We start from the raw sequence: 23,418 nt of genomic DNA on the forward strand, positions 1-23,418 counted from the left end.
GAATCAAACGTCTGCCTGCCACTTAGGTTCTGGTGTCCACTGAGTCGACTCATGAACACCGTTTAGAAATTAGCATACTCACTTAATATATATTTTCAGCTTTCGTTAATACAACATTTTCATTTCATGATGTTTGGCAGACATTGTCGTTTAATTATTTGTTTTCACTAGCTCTGAAGGCACTTGGATAGTAAAACCAAAGATCTGGAAAACCTTTTTCATAACAAAGGAATGTCATAAAGGAAGTGAAGCACATATGATAACATGCATGTTTTCTTATGAATGGCTATTCGTGCACTAAGACTTTTTGTATTTCTCTCTAAGCTTAGTTACTTGTATTTGCTCTGTCTGTCTTACGTGTATGTAATAGTTGCAATGGCGGCGAAGCTTAGTGCTTGTATTTTACGCAAAATAACATGTCGTTGTCACATAGAACCACTACTTTCCATGTAACGGGTAGATTCTCTGAGTAAGTTAGTGCTTCAGTGTACACATTATTACCTGGAATCGCTTCTCCTAAGACAGAAAATGCCACTGAAATATCTAAGGAGATCGTAAAACCTACCATTTTAGGTTTCGTGCAAACTCAGTCAGAAAGAACAATGCTGTGGTTTGGCTATGTAGGAGCATTTCATTTCATACTTGGAATCCTAGGTATGATTTATACTGCAGAAACTAGTTTGTCTGTCCTAGGCTGTTTCTGACAAAACCATAAGTAATACATGGATTTTCTAATCACTTTGTGGCTGAAGGTTCCTTCTTAAATGCTCCCACTTTATGTTTTATGTTATATTGTTACTGCTCCTCATGATAAGAGGTGTTCTTCGTACATCTAAATGGACACAAAAGATTAGTTCAGGAGACAAGACAAATAAATATGCTAACCAGTTTCTGGCATATTTTTCTAGTACTACTAAGGATCATCATGATCCATAAATATTCTACAAAGACTGATTTCATCTGAACTTAGTCTCGTACAAAATTCAGTTCCTTGCAGTTTTGTGTAGTTCTTCCTGGAATATTGCTCTCTTTAAATCTATCAGTATAACACTACATCTGTTTTTTTTATCTTCTGCTTTCCTTTCAATGACAATTTCTGGTATTTTCTGGAGATGGTTTTTCTTTAGAATACATCCAATAGATTTTGTTTTTTGTTTCTGATTTACTTCAGGAGAGCTTTTGTTTTTATTTCGAAAACTTCCGTGTTCTCTCTACTTGTTCAATTTCCTCCATTCTTCTCCAGATTTCAAAGCTTTATAGGTATTTCACGTCTTATTTCTGTAATGTGTATTTCTTTGTGCCATCTGTAACTACATTCCAAATAATGTACACTATTTAATGTCTACTTCTACATCTATGGAAACAACTGTGAAGTGTGTGACAGCGGGTATTTCCAATTGTTCCGCCTATTAATGTTTCTTAGCTGTCTATTCACGTTTGGAGGGCAGAAAGGACGACTGCTTACAAGCCTCTGTGCATGCTGTGATTGTCTGACCTTGTCTTTGCCGTGACTCACTGGTATTATTGTGAAGAGATATTAACGTTTTGCATTTCACCTGTTGCACAATTTTACATTTCTGTACATTTAAAGTAAGAAAATAATCTTTGCACCTCATTAAAATATTAGGAAGACTTGCTATAGTGCTTGAAACATTCTCAGCCATTGTGTTGGGTAATGTCGTTGGAGCTGCACGATATTTATGTGATGCAGCTGTTCGTCATATTCATGTGTCATCTGGTATAAATACTGTGCAGTTTCTACAAAACTATCCAGTACAACACTAGAGAACCTTTGAGATTGTTATTGTGTAGTGAAAGCCTTAAGCAGAACATCTGTTTGGAAACTTGTGCTGAGTTTTCCAAACAATATTTCAATTTAGGTCATCTGCTAAACGTCTTGTTTTACTATTGATATTGTCTGCCACGTCATTAACAGAAAAAAATAGCAGCAAGGCTCCTAACACACTTCCTGGAGCACACTTCAAGTTAAAGTCTACATCTGTCGGTGACTCATCATCAGAGATAACATTCTGCATCCTCTTCACCAAGAAAACCTTATTCCAGCCCCATATCGACATCTACATACATACACTGAAGGCAGCCAAATAGGGCTTAGCATATCTGGTACCGCATATCTACATCTATATAAATACTCCCCATGCCATTATATGGTGCGTCGCGGAGGATATCTTGTACCATTACTAGTCATTCCCTTTTCTATTCCGCCCGCAAATGGTGCGAGAGAATATGGCTGTCGGTATGTTTCCTTACAAACCGTAATTTCTCTTAACCAGTTTTCACAGTGTTAATGCAAAATGTATTAGGCGGCTATAAAATCATGCTAGTGTCGTTTGTAAATGAGGGCACTGTAAATTTTCAAATAGCATGTTGCACAAAGAACGCAGTCTTTCCTCCAGGGACTCAACTCAGATCACAGAACATTTCTGTGTGATGATGATGGAACCTACCAGTTACAAATCTAGCAGAATGCATCTCAGTTGCTTCAATTTCTTCCTGTAATCTGACTTGTTGAGAACCCCAAACACTCAAGCAATACTCGAGAATGGGTCACACGAGTGTTCTATACTCTATCTCCTTTCTGAAAATTCTCCCAATAAAGCAAAGCGTCTACTCGTCTTCTCTACTATTGTTCTTATGTGCTTGTTCCATTTCATATCGCTTTGCAACATTATGCTTAGGTATTTAAATGACGTGGCGTGACTTCCAAGCAAACTCCACTAATACTGTAGTCGAACATTACAAGATTAATTTTCCTGCTCATCCGGATTAGCTTACATTTTTGTACATTTAAAACAATATGCCATCTGTCACACCCAAAGAATCGTGCTGTAGCTTCCAACGGTCAGTAGACAACACTTTACTTTACCCTGCAGTGTCATCAGCGAACGATCACGGATTGCTGTTCACTCTATCCGTCAGGCTGGTCCCGTTGCATTTGCCTTTGGCGATCTTGATGGTGTCGTTGTTACTGACGAACACACGCGTCCAGGAAAATGTACTGTGTTTTTTTTTCTTAAGTCTTCAAACCATTCACATATCGAGGAACCTACTTCGTATGCTCCGATCTTCCTTAATAGTCTACAGTGGGGCGCTGTACCAGTGCTTTCTGGAAATCTAGCAGTTTGGAAACAACTTGTTCCCCTTCATTTGTGGTTCACAGGATATTATGTGAGAAAAGACCAAGCTGAATGATGCTCTCTGAAACCATGACGATTTATGAAAAGAATTTTTCTGAACCTTCCTGGCAGATTAAAACTGTGTGCCGGACCGAGACTCGAACTCGGGACCTTTGCCTTACGCCGACAAGTCCTCTACCAACTGAGCTACTTCCTTTCAGCCCCATCGACGGGACGAGTTTCTCCTGACTCGGCTTCGAATAGGCCACAGCCCTATGACGCATGGCTTCCTGCTCCGGCGAGAGGACCCTCCAATGTGTGGTGCTTGCGGCGTCCAGGTCACTATGCACCACGTTTTATTGGATTGCGTTTTATTTTCTGACCAGCGGGCCGCCGTTGACTTGCCAGCGGACCTGCTATCTCTTTTAGGCAATACTCGGACAAATGTGGTTAAAGTTTTAAAGTTCTGTGCCATGTCAAATGTTTTTACAAAGACTTTAGGGAGAGGATTTTAATTTGCTCGCCCATATTTTGTGTAAGTGGCCAGCCAATAACAATTTCCTGTGGCATTCTTGTTGCTATGTTTTCCCTTTCCTTAGGTTTGACTTTCTTATGTAGCATTTTCCTTCTTTTCCTACTTTCTTTGAGTGTGTGCTTTAGTTTTATTAGGTCTGTCCTCATTCCTTCCTTTTAATGTGTGTCAGGGCGCTGATGACCTCGATGTTGAGCGCCCATAAGCCCTAACTCACCACCACCACCACACTTCTGCCAGTACCTCGTCTCCTACCTTTCAAACTTTACAGAAGCTCTCCTGCGAACCTTGCAGAACTAGCACTCCTGAAAGAAAGGATATTGCAGACACATGGCTTAGCCACAGCCTGTGAGGCCTGTGAGGACAGCTGTGAGGACGGGGCGGAGTTGTGCTTTGGTAGCTCAGTTGGTAGAGCACTTGCCCGCGAAAGGCAAAGGTCCCGAGTTCGAGTCTCGGTCCGGCACACAGTTTTAATCTGCCAGGAAGTTTCATATCAGCGCACACTCTGCTGCAGAGTGAAAATCTCATTCAAGAATTTTTCTGTCTCTAGAACATTTATTGTATGCCTGATTAGTGCTTAAAAAGCGCGTGTTTGGGGTTTGCAGGTGACTCCAGCCCAGTGAAGCTGTACGTGGGTGTGCCGGTGGTGGACGAGCAGACGTGCCAGCAGCGGTATTCGCGCTGGAACCGGCGCATCGTGCCGTCGCAGATGTGCGCCGGCGGCAGGGAGGGCAAGGACTCGTGCTCCGGCGACAGCGGCGGCCCGCTCATGGCCGTCGAGGGCCGGCCGCCCAGGGCTGTCCTCGTCGGCGTCGTCTCGTTCGGCCCCCGCGAGTGCGGTATGGAGGGCTACCCTGGCGTCTACACCCGCGTCACCTCCTTCCTCACCTGGATACTCGACACCATTCGGCCTTAATGTCATGTACACATCCTACACCGCACCGCACTGTATCACTATCACCTGTCCATTATTCGACTGCGTGCCTGCAGGTGAAATACATGAAATCCCAGATACTACTATGAACATTAATACGACGACTATCAGCGATATTACACCTTATGTTATGTTAACTCTGAGGCAGGATCTGTTCTCATGCCATTCCGCACAATCATTTTTAAGATACTGTAATTTCGCTACTAACTTTTCCCACGTCAGTATCTTTTTTGTTTAAAAGACACAAAATTGACAACTAATTATCATTAATGGAGAAAATGAAATTCATTCGTGTTGCGTGATCTACATGCATGGAATGGACTGATGTACTGATTATGCCGACTAGTAGGTCCAGTAATTTTTAATAAAATCGATTCTGTGAATAATAGAATGTGCTAAAGCAATATGAATGCCAACTGAAAATCGCCAGAACTAGAAAGGGTTATTCTTGAAAAGCATGTGATTCATTTCAAATTATGTGAAACTGTAGTACTGATAACAACTGGTGTATCATCTGACACAATATACCATTCTACTTAGTAACAAAATAAGTTACCCTCCATTCCCATACCTTTCATGGCCTACCTTCAACGATTAATCTTGAAACCTCCCCATAGAAAAATTTATGAATTACTTTGCTGGTAAACTCCCTACGTTATTTGATTTTCAAACTGCTGAGCAAAACTGAATGTACTCAGACATTTCTCTCTTTACTTATTCTGATCATCACTATACTGACACACAATATTTTTAGCGCAACGCAATCTGACTTTCAGTAATCCCTAAAAGAATGGCCGTGACTAACATTAACCTATACCTTTCATGAATCACTTACCTCACAAAAATCTTCGTTACTCGAACTGCTGCAATACAGCGAGCGCCAATACTGCCAGCTAGATAAAGGATTCTAATTACTGAAGGCGCTAACTACTGATAGGCATAGTTAGCAAATGAAAGATTTTGATAGAGAACAAACCTTAATAGTGTTCAGAAGTCATAATATATATATCAGTTCATGACATCCAGTCTTACAAATTTCGTTTTTCTGATGGTCACACGTCCAGATCGTCCGCTCTCAAAACTCTTCCATCTCTCTCCCCACATCCACCACTGCTGGCGGCTCACCTCCAACTGCGCAACGCTACGCGCTGTTCACATCCAACTGCCCAACACTACAATAGCGAATATTCCAACAATGCCAACCAGCCACAGACTGCACACAGCACAGCCAGTGATTTTAATACAGAGCGCTACGTGACGTTACCAACATAAAAACCTAAACAGCCTACTTACAAACTTCATCGACATATTCTCACTCAGATTAATTATTTATCAGAAACAGGATTGCTTCCATCATATTCTTGTTGCTTGTTATCCCAGAGAAGACAATTATTTGGAACACTTAATATATTTATACATTTTTATGTATTTTTTATTTTATTTTATTTTTACAATTCCACAACATAAATTCTGTTCTCGTTTTCTATGATAATGTTTGGTAGTTGCAGATATGGACGTTTTCAAACACAGAAAGTGATCTCAAACAGTGAAACCATGCTGTATAGTAAGACAATTTTACCAACTGTAGTTTATTTTGTTGTCTTTGTATCATTATTTATAGACTGTTATCTTCGTTACTCGTAATTTATAAATAAATATTTTAAAATATTTCTTGTTTCATTGCTGAGCATTTCTTGCCAGAAACTTCAGTTCTTCCTAATGCACAAGGAAACTTGATCAGACGAAAGCCACTGTTACCAGTACATACAATGTAGGCTTTGATGCCTAGTATATCTTCATTGTGAGCGTAGTTTACGATTATTAGACTTTTGCTACAGTTGCAGTATACTATTGCCTCAGCGGTAGTCTTCTGATTTGGGAGAAATTATCAGTGTGTGACTTGTGATGTACGAGCTTGAGTGACATGAAAACCTTAAATTTGTAATAACAAAACGAAATTTCGCGCCGTTATCCTGTAATTTGGTAAGCGTGCTACAAACAGTGTGCAGAATGGCCTGTAGGTGGCAGCATAGTGCAGGTGCACACATACCGTCACAGTATCAGTATAAAGATGGCTGCCGCACTTGCGACTTGCACCAGGGAGGAACAGCGTTCTGTTATTCGATTTTTGCGTAGTGAAGGTGTGAAACCTATTGAAATTCATCGACGAATGAAGGTTCAGTACGGTGATGCATGTTTGTCACAGCAGCAAGTCTACGAATGGAGTATGAAGTTCGCAAATGGTGTGACTTCCGTGGAAGATGTTCCTCGTCCAGATCAGGCACAACGAGTTGTGACTCCACAGAATATTGCAGCAGTTGAAGCAATAGTGAAGGAAAACCGCCAAGTGACACTGAATGACAGTGCAGCATGTTTACAGATTAGTCATGGGTCAGCACACCAAATTGTGCATGATGTGCTCCAGTTTCACAAAGTGTCTGCAAGATGGGTGCCATAGCTGCTGACTCCTGAAATAAGAGAACGACGTGTTGATTCTTGTGAAGAACTCCTTCGGCGCTTTGAACCAGAAGGTGATGGCTTTCTTGCAAGAATCGTTACTGGGGACGAAACTTGGGTTCACTTCCACCAACCGGATATAAACAGAGCGAGCATGGAATGGCGCCATTCCTCATCACCGAAACCAAAGAAGTTTTGAACAGAACCATCAGCAGGGAAGGTTATACTGACTCTCTTTTGGGACGAAAACGGCGTCATTTTTGAGCATTACATGCCTAGAGGGACCACTGTCACCAGTGCATCATACACAGATCTCCTAAAAAATCATCTGCGATCTGCAATCAAAACAAAACGACGCGGATTGCTGTCAGCAGGTGTCCTTTTGTAACATGACAATGCAAGGCCCCACACTGCCTGTACAAGAGATATAACAATCACAGACCTGCATATTGAGTGTCTTCCTCATCCACCATACTCACCAGACCTTGCCCCAAGTGATTTCGATATGTTTGGACCATTCAAAGACCCGATGGGAGGAAATAAGTTCCGTTCTGATGAAGAGGTACGCCACACGGTGCATGAGTGGATGCGCGGACAACAAAAAGAATTTTTTCTAAGGGAATTTATGCACTTTGTAAGCGCTGGAGGACTTGTATTGAGCGTGGGGGAGATTATGCTGAAAAGTGATACAGCTTTGTACCACTTCTGCACAGTGAATAATATTTAAAAATATTTAATGTTTTCATTTGACTCACCCTCGTTGTATTTAAATATCAGCAAACCTGGAACCCTTCACATTTTTGTGTTCATAATAATTTCGAGTATAATGCACTCATAAGTCTGAGTCCCAGTAACATCAGCGCTGGGAGACACTGAAACATGAACGTCTACTTGAATAAATAAGCAGCAACATGGGAACACAACATAAATTGTCACTTAGAAACATACCCTCCAGGTATACCATATGGCATTATCATGATTCCACTTACATAATAAGCCGTCACAGTTGCACTGTCCTTTACTGACCTGCATTGAGATTATGGTAGGTATGAAAAAATAAAAGCCTTTCATAGTAAGCGAAAGCATTGCATCTTTTTGAACGCCGGCCGCTGTGGCCGAGTGATTCTAGCCGCTTCAGTCCGGAACCGCGCTGCAGCTATGGTCGCAGGTTCGAATCCTGCCTTGGGCATGGATGTGTGCGATGTCCTTAGGGTAGTTAGGTTTAAGTAGTTCAAAGTCTATGGGACTGACGACCTCAGATGTTAAGTCCCATAGTGCTTAGAGCCATATGAACTTTATTGCACCGTGTGCAGGGTGTCCAGGAAGAAACGATTGTTTGAAGCAATAAACTTCATATGGACATAGTTTCCACCACAGAATTCATTTAACCCCATAATTATGAAAAATGTAATGGTGTAAGTTCTGGCGATCTTGGTGGCCAGTTGACTGAACTTTTAGAAACAATCCAGCCGTCACACTAAGTGTGCTTTAATTGTTACCTCACACATCTGTTTGAATGTGGAAGTGACCTGTCATGGTCAGAGTACACTGTAGTTCACATGGCCCAAGTAAAGTTCTCAAGGTGTTCAACAAACAAATTCCCCCCTCCCCCCCCCCCCCAAAAAAAAAGGAAAAGGAAATGCAGTTCCGTCTCATCATGCACGCTACTAGCCCATTGAATGTGTTCAAGTTCTGAAATCATTTGGAGTCGGGCATATATTCAAACTAGGTATCTTGCTTCAAATGAGCTTTCAATCATATTTCTAAGTAATGATCATTGCTCCTGGCACATCCTGTAACAAACGTTGAGACAAATCACCACTTTGACTGTACATATTTGCTGTTGCACTGGAAACATCCAGTGAAAATACAAGGTGTTTCAAAAAGAGTGCCCTGATTTCGTAATAATTACGAGACATGGGACGTGTCAACAAGGAAATGAGCGTTGTTTCAATAGGAGTGGTCGTCTAGAGTTTAAGAAATCGAGGTTAGATGTCTGTCAATGTATCTTCTCAGTCGCCAGTCAGTCAAAAGTAAGGTAACACCTGCTCAACAAAAGGCGTTTTGTTGCTGCTGTTTGCAAGGATTGAATCAGTGATTTTGGTCCACCACGATTTTTGTTGGCGTTTTGGCACTGATCCGTCTGCAAGCAAAAACATTCGTCGTTGTTATGGTCAATTTGAAGAGACAGGGTATCTGCACAAAGGTAAGAGTCCAGGACAACCTCGAATTTCGGATGACTAGGTGGAAAGAATTCAGCAAACTTTTGAGCAGAGCCTACGACAGTCTGCTCTTTTTTCACAACTTCGAGAGTACTCTGCTGACTTTATTTTTCGATCTCCACCACAGTGGTACAACAACGTAACTCAGTTTCTCAGTGACACTCTGCCTCAACGCAAGGGATCCCTAGACACTGCCCTATATTCTTGAACAGCATGATCGCCAGACATGACTCCATGCGATTTTATCTTGTGGGGATATTTGAAGGAAAGTGAGAAGCTCATTTTCAAATGGTACAAAATCCATAATATCTAATTTAACAGGAGACACTTTCACAATCACAGTAGTATCAGAATATGATTTGTAGATTTTTTGTTATATTTAGGCAGATGTTAAGACACATTACACCAAGTATCTGTATTAAGTGTTTGTTTGTTTAACTTTTAATGTATAAATAAAAGTGGATTTGGTACCGTTTATCAAAAAATTGTGTTAAGTTTGGTAATTGCTATTTTGGAGTTACATTACATATATTACTATAAGAAGTAATATATAAGTGTCTGTTTTATTTGCTGCATTTTGTACTACAGTTTACACTCTCCATGTGTTATTTTCAACTCTTATTAACTTAAGGATGTAGAAAAATTACAAATAAAATGATTGAGAACATATTTATTTCACAATATATTTTACTCATTATTATCACTTTCGCACAACCTGAACAATGAACTAAATGGCACTCCCTGTGACTTCTGCAGTACTGCTGCCATGCAGAACAATATTGAAGACTTACTGTATTTATCATTCATAAGGAGATTGACACGATCATAATATCCTTTTCCTGGCTGTATGGTAAACAGCTTTCGTTGCTCTCAAAAAGAAGATGTTGTTGTTGTTGTGGTTTTCAGTCCTGAGACTGGTTTGATGCAGCTCTCCATGCTACTCTATCCTGTGCAAGCCTCTTCATCTCCCAGTACCGACTGCAGCCTAAATCCTTCTGAATCTGCTTAGTGTATTCATCCCTTGGTCTCCCTCTACGATTGTTACCCTCCACGCTGCCCTCCAGTACTAAATTGGTGATCCCTTGATGCCTCAGAACATGTCCCCCCAACCGATCCCTTCTTCCAGTCAAGTTGTGCCACAAGCTCCTCTTCTTCCCAATTCTATTCAATACCTCCTCATTAGTTATGTGATCTACCAATCTAATCATCAGCATTCTTCTGTAGCACCACATTTCGAAAGCTTCTATTCTCTTTTTGTCTAAACTATTTATCGTCCATGCGTGGCTACACTCCATACAAATACTTTCCGTAACGACTTCCTGACACTTAACTCAATACTCGATGTTAACAATTTTCTCTTCTTCAGAAACGCTTTCCTTGCCATTGCCAGTCTACATTTTATATCCTCTCTGCTTCGACCATCATCAGTTATTTTGCTCCCCAAATAGCAAAACTAATCTACTACTTTATGTGTCTCATTTCCTAATCTAATTCCCGCAGCATCACCCGACTTAATTCGACTACATTCCATTATCCTCGTACTGCTTTTGTTGATGTTCATCTTATAACCTCCTTTCAAGACACTGTCCCTTCCGTTCAAACTGCTCTTCCAAGTCCTTTGCTGTCTCTGACAGAATTACAATGTCATCGGCGAACCTCAAAGTTTTTATTTCTTCTCCATGGATTTTAATACCCACTCCGAACTTTTCTTTCGTTTCCTTTACTGCTTGCTCAATATACAGATTGAATAGCATCGGGGAGAGGCTACAACCCTATCTCACTCCCTTCCCAACCAATGCTTCCCTTTCATGTCCCTCGACTCTTATAACTGCCATCTGCTTTCTGTACAGATTGTAAATAGCCTTTCGCTCCCTGTATTTTACCCCTGCCACCTTCAGAATTTGAAAGAGAGTATTCCAGTCAACATTGTCAAAAGCTTTCTCTAAGTCTACAAATTCTAGAAACGTAGGTTTGCCTTTCCTTAATCTTTCTTCTAAGATAAGTCGTAGGGTCAGTATTGCCTCACGTGTTCCAACATTTCTACGGAATCCAAACTGATCTTCCCTGAGGTCGGCTTCTACCAGTTTTTCCATTCGTCTGTAAAGAATTCGCGTTAGTATTTTGCAGCGGTGACTTATTAAACTGATAGTTCGATAATTTTCACATCTGTCAACACCTGCTTTCTTTGGGATTGGAATTATTATATTCTTCTTGAAGTCTGAGGGAATTTCGCCTGTCTCATACATCTTGGTCACCAGATGGTAGAGTTATGTCAGGACTGGCTCTCCCAAGGCTGTCAGTAGTTCTAATGGAATGTTTTCTACTCCCAGGGCCTTGTTTCGACTTAGGTCTTTCAGTGCTTTGTCAAACTCTTCACGCAGTATCATATCTCCCATTTCATCTTCCATTACCATAAAATTGTCCTCAACAACATCGCCCCTGTATAGACCCTCTGTATACTCCTTCCACCTTTCTGCTTTTCCTTCTTTGCTTAGAACTGGGTTTCCATCTGAGTTCTTGATATTCATGCATGTGGTTCTCTTTTCTCCGAAGGTGTCTTTAATTTTCCTGTAGGCAGTATCTATCTTACCCCTCATGAGATAAGCCTCTACATCCTTACATTTGTCCTCTAGCCATCCCTGCTTAGCCGTTTTGCACTTCCTGTCGATCTCATTTTTGAGACGTTTGTATTCCTTTCTGCCTGCTTCACTTGCTGCATTTTTGTATTTTCTCCTCTCATCAATTAAATTCTGTATCTCTTCTGTTACCCAAGGATTTCTACTAGAAGATATTGGTGTTGTAAACCTAACAAAATGCTTCAAACAGAGAACAGCTTTACTTTGCTACAGAATATCTTTGTCAGTCGCTTCATTAGAAGATCTGTACTTTTATTTTCAGTAAGTTCTCTATTATAAAATGGCATATCCCCTACTGAATATCCCATGGCCCTAAGAAGTTTGATTATGTCACCTTTTTTGCAATTTTAGTAATCCTTGCCCCAATGTACTCATGTTTTACCAATTTTTTTCAGAATTTTGTGTTAACAGTGATATGTTTACATATAGAATGGGTCTCTCTAGGCAACCAGACCTGCTTGTCCATGCAAAGTAACCCACTTACATTTATGCGTTTTGGAGGTGACATACAGGCTTTAGACAGATCTTACGAGCTGAACACAATTAAAATCCAACACATAACGCATGCAACATTCCAATTTCTTTGGAAAGGTTATTAATAGAGACTAGATTACATGCATCATAAAAGCCTTTAAATATGCATGCAAATCTGCGTGAGAAATGCTTAAAAATGCATGAAAAGTGTTTAAATATGCAAGATCAAATAATAAAAAAACATGGTAGTTACTGCGTGCATTATATCCCAATGTCCAACCTTTGCATATCAATTACATGGAAGAGCGCCGGCCACGCGAAAAATCGGTAGATTTAGAACGCTGGTATCATTTTCTGAATCCTTTCTGGTAGCGGTTAGGAAGTGTGTCTTTCTGGAATTATTTTCTAAAAATATGCAAAATGGGGACGCATACCGTGGTTCAAGAATTATTGCGTCTTTGCTATTGTTGTCGGTAGCAAGCACACATGATGCATGTGATTCGCAGTGAAAGAATCGATATGTACAGGACCAACTTCGAGATATATCGGAGACAGAGGATCATACTCAACACTCCGTAACATTTTATTTAAAAAACAACATACAATCAAGAGTTTTTTTGAATTTCATTAATATTATTGGATCAAAGCATCATTTACAATTTTGTTTATATTTTTCTAGTATTTTAAATATAAACAACCAAGCACTGTCCAAATGTTCGGTAGTAAGATTATGTCCTCAGTCACTCAACACATTTTTATTAGCAGAAACGGACCATTCTACATCAACTGAGGTAACCGGGCAGTATTTGAATTTGGGTGCTATGTTGGCACTTATTGTTTCTGGTGAAAGTCCACCTCTCCCATTAATAAAGCTATCAATTCAGCACAAGGGTTCAAAGCCTGGGTTATTGTTTAAAATGTTTTCTTCGCAGTTCCTCCAGCAATGAGGAGTTCACTAGAATAATTTTTTTCATTACCTGAATAGACTGATTCAACGTCAGAGCTTGAGTTTCAAGGGTTTTAAAACTTGCAGCAGTGGTCGTTACTTGCTGTACTTGACACTTCCCCTCTACTACCTTTCCTGCGGGTTCACTTACGTACTCCTCCATGGTCCATACCTCGGCCATGGATTCGACTGGACCTATCACAAGGCCCAAAACATTCTGTTCCTTCTGAGGTCCTCCGCTGGCAATTTCTCTCTCTTCTCAGTGAGTTTGAGGGCTTAGAAATAATCTACACGAATGGATAAATGGTCGACGGTCTTGTTGGCTTTGCTTAAACTCAAGTTGACCATACTGAACAGCGCTCCTTACTGGTTTGCTGCTGTATTTTCATTGCATAATTGGTAGCTATCTATCGCGCTCTTGAGCATATCTGCTTCTGCGCTGGTTAGTCCTTTGTCATCTGTAGTGACTCCTTAAACAGCCTACAAGCTTTCGACCAGTGCTTCCCACAACACCCTTAGGTACTGACTATACAGGAGTCTCTTTATGCACTCGGAAACAGCAAATGGTCAATGACCTTCATTTGGACCCCAGGACATGTCGGGATACAGAGAAATGAACTTACTGACAGCCTGGCCAAGCAGGCTACCTGTAAACCAACTCTGGAGATCGGCCTGCAAGAAACTGATATCGAATCGGTCTTCTGTTGCAAAGTTTTTGCGATCTGGGCTACTGAATGCTGCACCCTCTGTATCCCAAACAAACCCTGTTTTATCAAGAAGACAACGAATGTGTGGCGGTCACCCATGTGAGTCACTTGCAGGGACTCTGTTGTCCTTTTCTGGCTCCGCATTGGGCATACTTGGCTAACACATGGTCACCTCCTCCGTCATGAGCACTCACCCCCGTGTCACTGTGGCTCCTTTATAACTGTTGTCCACCTCTTGTTGGACAGCCCAATTTTAACTGCTCTGTGGCAGACTTTTAACCTTCCTAACACTCTACCTACAGGGTTGGGCGACAATGCCTCAATGACAGTTTTAATTTAACTCTTTATTCGGGAGGTTTTTTTAATCATACCATCTAAGGTTGGATGTCTGGTCTTCTCTCCCAATCGTCCAACCTCCCTCCCTTTTACCTCTTTGTCAATCTTGATTTGCATTTTGTTTAATTTACTGTTCGTCTTTTCCCTTGGTATGTTCTTCTCGCCTTGTCCTTTAGGCAGGCGATTTTGCAGAGTGGCTAGATCATCCTTTTTATGCTTGTGATCAGCGAGCCCAAGCGATCTGCTATATGATTTTAATACCTTCCTCTATCTTTCCTTTTAGTAAATGTTTTCCCCTTTGGTTTGCTTCTTTCATTTTCTCTTTCGGTATGCTTCTCCTTTGGTTTTATCCCCTTTACTTCCCCAATTCCTTTGTTTTTAATTGTTTAACCTTGAGACTTTTGCTTCAGGAAAACGGGACTGACTACCCTGTAGTTTGGTCCCTTTATACCCCAAACCGACCAACCAACCAAGCGTCGAATTAATAAAACTATCAATTTGGCACAAGAATTCAAAGACTGGGTTATTGTTTAAAATGTTTTCAGACTTTTCTTTAAGTTATCTTGGGAATACCATCGGCAATTAAGAGTTCACTAGAATAATTTCATTCATTAGCTGAGTAGATTCATTCAACGCCAAACCTTGAGTTTCAAGCTTTTTAATACTTTCATGTATATGGGAAAAATGGGTGCTAGTTACAGCAATGTCTTTTTTAATACCAGAATCATTAAAAGCCTCTTTGCACTGGCAAACCGCCAAAGCCTCTGCACTATCGAAGTCGTTTCTACCCCTCTAATGGCATCGAAATATTCATTGTAAAACAGCAAATCTTCGGCCCTCGTTCCCCAACGAGCTACCACTGGTTCGGAAGGTAAAGACACATTTGATAGTTTTCTTTGTAGGTCTTGATGCGAGTAGGAGCCTTTAGAAACACTTCCTTTGTGACTGAAATCAGTTTATTTACATTCACAAATGTGGAACGTACTTCTTCAGCAAGGTGATGTACTCCATGAGCAAATCATGTCACATGAATCAGATTGGGATAAAATACTCGGAGGGCTTTTCCTGCTTTGATCATATAGGGAGCAGCATCTGAAATAAACACAAACACTTTCATCTGCAGAAGAATCTGGAAATGTTTTTCTAATAGCCTCATTCAGAAATATGGCGATCGCAGAATCATTTACTTTTTCAAGTTCTTTGCAGGCCGCTAAATAGGATGAAGAAAGTTCTTCTTTTAAAGCACCAACAATTAAATTTGCAATATAACAGCCACAAATGACTGTAATTTCGTCAGCTGAAATCCAGATAACGCTGTCCTTGAGTTCATTGCATATTTGTTCCACAATATTTACGTAAATTGTCAGCATGTAATTTTTACGCAATGTTGATTCATCTGGCATATTTTCATTTAACCAATATTTGTGCAGGAAACCTTTGAGGATAGGGTTTGTAAGTTTGCGAATAGGAATATTGCTTCCAAGGAATGATTCACATAGTTCCATGTTAAACCGAATTTTTTGGTTACCTTTGGACAAATCCCTGCTACTGCAGCTTGCTGTTGTCAGAAGTTGTTGTCGTGGTCCTTTCTTCTACATTCTTGCGATATGAAGACTTATCTTGACATGCTGGTCCATTTGAAACTTTTACTTTTGCACGAAACGTGTTTCTCGCAAAATCGACAATACAAAACAATTTCGTCATATGTAAATGTTCCTGGATGGTCAGCTACCCACGAAACGACGTTTCTTTTCTCGGGCGGCTTGGCGCACAACACGTTACACACTACACGTCGTAAACACGAGCAACTGTGTACAAGTAAACAGAAACTAAACTGTCTCAATGGACGTGCGACTAAAAGTTTGCGTAGTTTAATTTAATTGTTGCCGACACGTACGATATGACAGTGGAGGGGATTAATCGGGGGCGCGGGCGCAGGAGCATCGACTCGGTCTACCTCTTCCTGTTCCTCTTCTGTAATGATTTCGCTAGCCAGTGGCCTCTCGGTTTTCGATTGTTCGCAGTTCTAGGTCACGGTCAAACTGTGAGACATCAAAACCAGATGAAGGTAGAACCGCCCGTCTAAATTTTTAAAACACTGTAAACATAGTGCGAAAATATGCATCGTCCTTAACTTTTAGTTAAAATATGTAATTCTCAGTTAAGAGGGGCCACATATGCAAATGCATATGCAACATGCAAATGCATATAACCCGGTCTCAAGTTATCATACTCTTCTGGCAAACGGATACAGCTTTTTTCTCAGCTTTCTTTTATTTTCTTTTATTTTTTTTTTATCAAGTTCAAAAGCCCTATCTCTCTATCTGCAGGTGTATAGGAATGACCTCTAATGGGAAAGAACCACTCTACTTGCAAATTGAATTGATGAGCAATCACTTGCAACGTGAAAAGATTACAACAGTTTTACTGAGTCAATGTGCTTCTGCTTGCAAAGGGGAAAGAATATTTTCAAGAAAAAAGCCCCACAAACAAGGACTTATTTTTTAGGTCCTGAAACCTCCCCTTCATTATCTAGTCATCTGTAGAAGTATGTTGTACCTTCATTAATAGTTTTACCTTTTTTTCATAATCACAGTAATAAGAATGTAATATAACAACTGCATAGAGCAATAGACCTGCCCAATGGTAGACTTGGACAGAAGTTGATTTTCCATTGAATCAAAATTTACTGGCAGTGAATTTTCAGGCAACTTGTTGAGATTCTGGAAAATGCCTTTGCCCTGTGTTTATGAACCATGCATTGAACAATGTCTGCTGTACCGTGGAGCTCAGTGACCATTTCTCCAGAACGTACCAAACAATAGCACAACTGAGACGCCGAGCTAGTGCGGTCCTGTCCAAAACATGCGGTTTTCGTGAGCCATTGTAAAAATAGCGTTCGCCTGTCGCTCTGGCCTCTGACATCGACATCAAAAGAGAAAGCTGACAGCCAACGGGTAGTGCTCTGTCCGCAATTTCCAGTGACCAAATGTTCCCCTACCTGTGCTGTTGTGGGCAATTGGTCACCTCACAGCCCAAAAGTTCCTGACGCCTCCTACAACCGATGAACAGAATTATATATGCATGCATCCTACTCCCATTTATGTACATACCAGTACACAGCACCTGATTACCTGCTTTGCATGCCAGTGAAGTGTGGTAGTGAAATAACATTAATTTGCATGTATGCAAATTTAGATTTTTGAAATGCAAGATAGGCTGGTTTGATGTTCCTTAATAAGTGTACGAAGAGGCCAAAAGGTCTACCATTTTGCAAGCTATCCCCCCCCCCCCCAATCACACTAGATTTCTATGCAGTGTGTGTGTCTCATTTCAGAAACTGGGATAATGTGGTACAACATGTATTATAATGATAATAAAAAAAGGAAAAAAATTAAAGGGTAGTACAATTTCATTGTTAGTAAATGTTCTGCATGTACTAAATTTTCCTATTCTTCATTCACTTTACCTTGCGTCACTTCCTCTTTTTGTGTGTGTCAATCACTATGTATATTTTAATTATATTTGTCGTCTTCTGAAAGCTCTTATACTTCTGTTAATCTTACGAAATAGAACTGTGGACTTCCTCTCTTATATTTAAATTGCAGCTGCAGTGAGCCGACTCCAAGGGCACCAGTGCCTTTCGAGATGAAGGAAATTCTCTCAATTTGACACCACTTCACTTCAATAAAAATACTCTGTACTGTTGTTAAGTCTTCTCTTATTCAGAATCACACGTAATACAAAACACTCGTAGCACATCATACTTTGAGCAATACATCTTAAACCATCTTTCTGCATATCAGAGAGTGAAACGAAAATCATGTGCAAAGAAAAGTTAATGATGCTTTTTGTTCAATTTTCTGTGTCTTACTGCGCATTCATAATTAATGTCTTTGTCGACAATTATGGTTGGTCTTTGCTTCTGTCATTCTCGCTGTTTCATTTTCTTTTAGTAAATTTTAACTTTACTATATCCCGGGCGGTCTTTCACCATGTACCTACACAATGGCCTCCACACTGTACGTTGACATGGTATGAAGAAGTACAATGTTTTTGCTTGCCCATATTTATATTTACTTTTGCGGATAGGGGTCCATGCTCTTTATTTGTTGGCTTCTCCTTTATTTAATGGAATGGATATGTCAGCTTATCCTATGTATGTGAAAATTCTACAAGAAATTGAAAAATTGTACACATGATATGAAAGTCCATTACATGCTTGAATTTAGCGCGCTGAGAATAATGTTCAGTTTGCTTTGGTCTCCCTGCCAGGTTTCACGCTTGCACACTAGTAGGTTGGGCGCCTAAGCACAAGCCGCTAACAGTCAAAATACTAGTTGAAACGGTCGCACGTGTGTACATTCGTTTTCTTAGCGTTAATTTCACATTGAGTGTCGCACTTTCACCTGTGTATTACATATTAAAGAATTTCCGTGGCGTTTGTCTTCATTCTGGGTGCTGTGTGTGTGTGTGTGTGTGTGTGTGTGTGTGTGTGTGTGTGTGTGTGTGTGCTTATTGTTCAAAACCCGACGCTGTGGCAGAACATCTCCGTTCTTACGGCCCGGCCGTCATTATTACCCGTCGTACTCGCATTTTCAGTGGAGAGAACCCTGGCCAACAGCATCCGTCGACGAAATAAGTACTGGTTCGAACAACTATAGTTCACTTATTGATGAATAAACGGACATTGTGAGACACAATACTCAGAGATTACTTCATTGAACACGTATGTTAATGTCACCACATTTCACTATTCACTTTGTTGAAAGACATATACAACCATTCAAAACAATATATAAATTACTTGTCTTTAAAGTTCATTCCTTTATATGGAGTTTGGCTTCCAATGAAAATTCATACAAGCATTGAGTTATAACAATATATAACATGATAGCTCATACCTATGGCTGACATTCCATCCCTTGCTTATACTAGGAACATAAATTCCTGAAGTTTTAAAACTTCATAAGTTTTTCATTAACTGGGTTCTGTTACTACAGTTTGTTATTTTTAACTTATCTTCGTTCACATCACATATATAAATTAATTACATAACACATTATTATTGTACAATACAAGCATATGATACATTTTTACTTCATTTTATAGATAACCCATTTCTTTCTTGGGTAGAGAAGACAGAAAAACATCCAAAATAGGACTAAAACATTAGGCATTGCTGGCCTAACTACGCTTGGCCCCGTCTACTTTGTTTCGGAAGGAAGAAAGGAAATACCGATCTACTGGGTCCAGGATTTATGAGGAAATATAAAACGTACAATCATGTACTAGTTGCCAAGGAACTCTTATTCCATGGAAATGATGTGTAGTGACTAATTATTCATGTACTATCATGTTGTTTCTTCATGTGTTAGTGGCACTTACTTCAGTTCACGTGTAGCTTAGTGTTAATTATGAAGGAGTTTCACCCATCGTAGATTTATCTTTCTCGAATATCTGGAAATGTATTTTATGCTTTCATGTGATACGTTAAAAGTTAATTGGCTTTTGGAAAAGCACATGCTTGCATATTTATGTGTACTCTGCAGCTAACAGGTACCGGTCAATGTCACGGAGCTATACTGCGATTATGCATATTTTTATTTTTCATTGCCTTGTGATCTTTGTATAAATATCGTCATAACTAAATTGTTTTCTCGAGGTGTGGCCTGTTTATCTATTTGGTACCTGCTACTCTGGACGTAATTCTCTTCGTCTGCGCCGTGACAATGCACTGGTCGTTGAAAGAAAACAAAAACTTAATACTATTTGCATTTCGTAGCTCGGTGGCCATTGATACATTTGGCCATTATATACGTCCGCAGATATTTCCATACTTTATTTAAATTCATAGAAATTCGTTTATTCTGTTGCCCTTGATGACCATTTACCATGCAAAGAGAACTATTTGACATTTCCTGCGTTATTTTATCGTTTATTCTTAGCTTAAACGTCTTGTACATTTCTTCATAATGCTTCCTTTCGCTTGTAAATATGTTGTATATAGCTTAGTATTTGATTAAATCTCTGTGTACATCTATGAACATCTTCGTTCTTAGACAGTGGATGTAATTGCTTAGTATATCCGTTTACTCTGTATTTAAGTTAGGTACTTGTACATATCGTACACGTATTTGGTTGCACCTTCTGTCAGTCTGTCGCGCATGTGCACAGGTCAATGCCTTCTCTTATGCTACTGACGTCAGCGTGCATTGTTGAGCGCGCACTGCTGAGCCATAAGCTAATTTGGTTTGTACTTTCGCTTCGCGTGAAGCAGTGTACTCCTTCTCATACCTGTTGATTTTATGCTTACGTGTACAAATAAAAAGAATTACTTATACCTATACACATCACTTTATTCTAAAATACGCTCCAGAAGAGAAAAATTACATTTACCGTTCTGTACATTTTATACAACGACTTTGTGAAGGTGGAGACCCTTGTCTCTCCCTGTTTTCTCATACACGAATCTCTATGTTCCAGAGTAAGGTATTCTGGAAATTATATATGGTCCTCAATAGAATAACTGCCACTTCTTATTCATTTTGTCAATTTTGTCAATTTAGGGTGCGTCCATAAGAGGACTCGTTGCCCTTCAAAAAACTGTGTAACACGTTTCAGTTTCTTATTATAAATTTTCTTTCTATACTCTGCCCTGTTTTCGAGTGTAATCATGACTTGTTTGATTTAGTCTTGTAGTGTCGTTTCTGTAGTGGATACTTTTGGTATGGTCGACTCCCACTCATCTGTTTATTTTGTCCAGAATATCAATTCGTTAGGTGCGAAAGCTGTTGAAGAAGGTGGAAGATTATTGACAACTTCAGTGAAAGGAGTTACGTATTCTACCCATCGGGTGTGTGTGTGTGAGGGGTGTATGTTCTAATAAACCGGTTAAATTCTTGAAAGACTCGTGCTACTGGGTTTACTTCTGGGTGTCAAAGTTTACTAATACATTTTTTTATACCATGAGAGGTCATAAATTGTTTCCAGTTTTGCCAACGGAAAATGAAGCATTATCAGTTAGTAGTACCTTTGGTTTACCTATTCTTCTCAAACAGTCTTCCTCAATTCTTTTTCTGATATTTGTGGCTGTTGCATTTTTAATGGCATACATTTTGGTATGTTTCGAGAAAATATCATGTAGTGCTACTATGTATCTTACTCCTTCTTTACTTCTTGGATATGGACCAGTTATCTATTAAAGAAGAAGTTTACAGAGTGTTTTCTACTGGTTCAATAGCAGGAGGCACTCAAAAATTTGTCCAAAAGAGACAATCACAGAAGGAGGGCACAAAACGTTTGATTAAAAAGACCTGGCGTGATTGACGACTGTCGGTGAACAGGTACAAAGTGCTATAAAGTAAATATGGTACGTGAGTTCAAATAGAAGTAACAGTAAATATATGCCAACAAGTGTACAAATCTTCCAGTAATAAGTCAGTTTACGTATTTTTCGTGTAATAGAAGACATGGCATAATCCGATGCTTGCTGTGGTAAATCAATAATCTAATTCAGCCAGATACAAAGGCATAAATACATACTGTTTTACAATAAGGTACAAAGCACTACAAGTCATTACAATTAACTGTAAAATTGCTTAGAAGAAACCTGTAAGAACAAGTAAAAATTCCTGTCAATTCAAATGAAGTAAGAAAGATACACACATTCCATGCAACAAGGTACAAAACTTTTCAAAGCAGTTATAATTATCTGTTCAAATGTTTACGAAAATTTTATGAAGACAAGTGAATATTCTTATCAGTTCAAATAAAGCAAAAAAGATACGTACATTTACAGTATGGTACAAAAATACAATTGTCTGTTCAAAATTATTGAAAAATCTAAGAGAACAATAACATGCAATGTGAGGAAAAAATATCACAGCAAAATATCACACACGCCACTGTTTTATCATACACACACGTATCAAAATTGCACCAGCATGGTAGCAAGAGCACGTTCCTAGGGAAGACTCAAGACGCGTGGTATTTTGCGTTCAGTTTCCCCACTGACAATCCACAGAGCTCAAAATAACAATGATACCCAGGCAGACTCAGGGAGGATGGAGTATCTTGTCATAAACTCCACTGACAAACAAGAATTAGAAGACCTACAGTCATTGCTGTAGAACTGCCATAATTAGCACTGTTTCCACTGGTCCATCTTTCATAAGCTAAGACATGGTATGACATTCAGCATAGAGCCACAGAAAATTGCATTAAGCCATCCAGCATCACCTTTCTATTGAGATTCGTTTGTGTGTGTATGTTAGCCATGATCGCTTCCCATTCGTGTCCAGAATACATGAAACAAATTTACGAAGGAATTAGATAACTAGTTACATACATCTTAACGCCATAATGAATTGTCCCGAAAAACATATAATTCCACCCACATCTGCCATATTTAAAAACCTTATCTAATATATTAAGTGGAAGAGACCTGGAGACACTGGAAGATTTCAGTTACATTATATAATGGTAAGACAGAGATTTAGGAATCAGGTTTTAAATTGTAAGACATTTTCAGGAGCAGATGTGGATTCTGACCACAATATATTGGTTATGAACTGTAGATTAAAACTGAAGAAACTGCGAAATGGTGGGAAATTAAGGAGATAAGATCTGGATAAACTGAAAGAATCAGAGGTTGTAAAGAGTTTCAGGGAGAACATTAGGGAACGATTAACAAGAATGGGGGAAAGAAAGCCAGTAGAAGAAGAATAGGTGGCTTTGAGAGATGAAATAGTGAAGGCAAAATATAAAAATGCAGGAAATGAAGCAGGCAAAAAGGAATACAAACGTCTCAAAAATGAGATTGACAGGAAGTGCAAAATGGCCTAGCCGGGATGGCTAGAGGACAAACGTAAGGATGTAGTGGCATATATCAGTAGGGGTAAGATAGACACTGCCTACAGGAAAATTAAAGACATCTTTGGAGAAAAGAGAGTCACTTGTATAAATATAAAGAGCGCAGACGGAAAACTGGTTATAAGCAAAGAAGAGAAAGCAGAAACGTGGAAGGAGTATATAG

The 23,418-nt window shown here is 39.6% G+C and overlaps 1 protein-coding gene across 1 annotated transcript in view; it reads left to right on the forward strand.

The window, feature by feature from the left end:
* The window catches only part of LOC124803389 (serine protease easter-like), an 82,309-nt gene extending 76,988 nt beyond the window's left edge, over positions 1–5,321 (forward strand). Inside the window, exon 7 of the mRNA XM_047264576.1 lies at positions 4,275–5,321. Within this exon, the coding sequence (XP_047120532.1) occupies positions 4,275–4,585 (311 nt within the window). The 3' untranslated portion in view covers positions 4,586–5,321. The remainder of the gene's footprint in view (positions 1–4,274) is intronic.
* The last annotated feature ends 18,097 nt before the right edge of the window (positions 5,322–23,418 follow it).

This window comes from Schistocerca piceifrons, chromosome 1 (genome assembly GCF_021461385.2).
Source record: "Schistocerca piceifrons isolate TAMUIC-IGC-003096 chromosome 1, iqSchPice1.1, whole genome shotgun sequence".
Lineage (NCBI taxonomy): Eukaryota > Metazoa > Arthropoda > Insecta > Orthoptera > Acrididae > Schistocerca > Schistocerca piceifrons.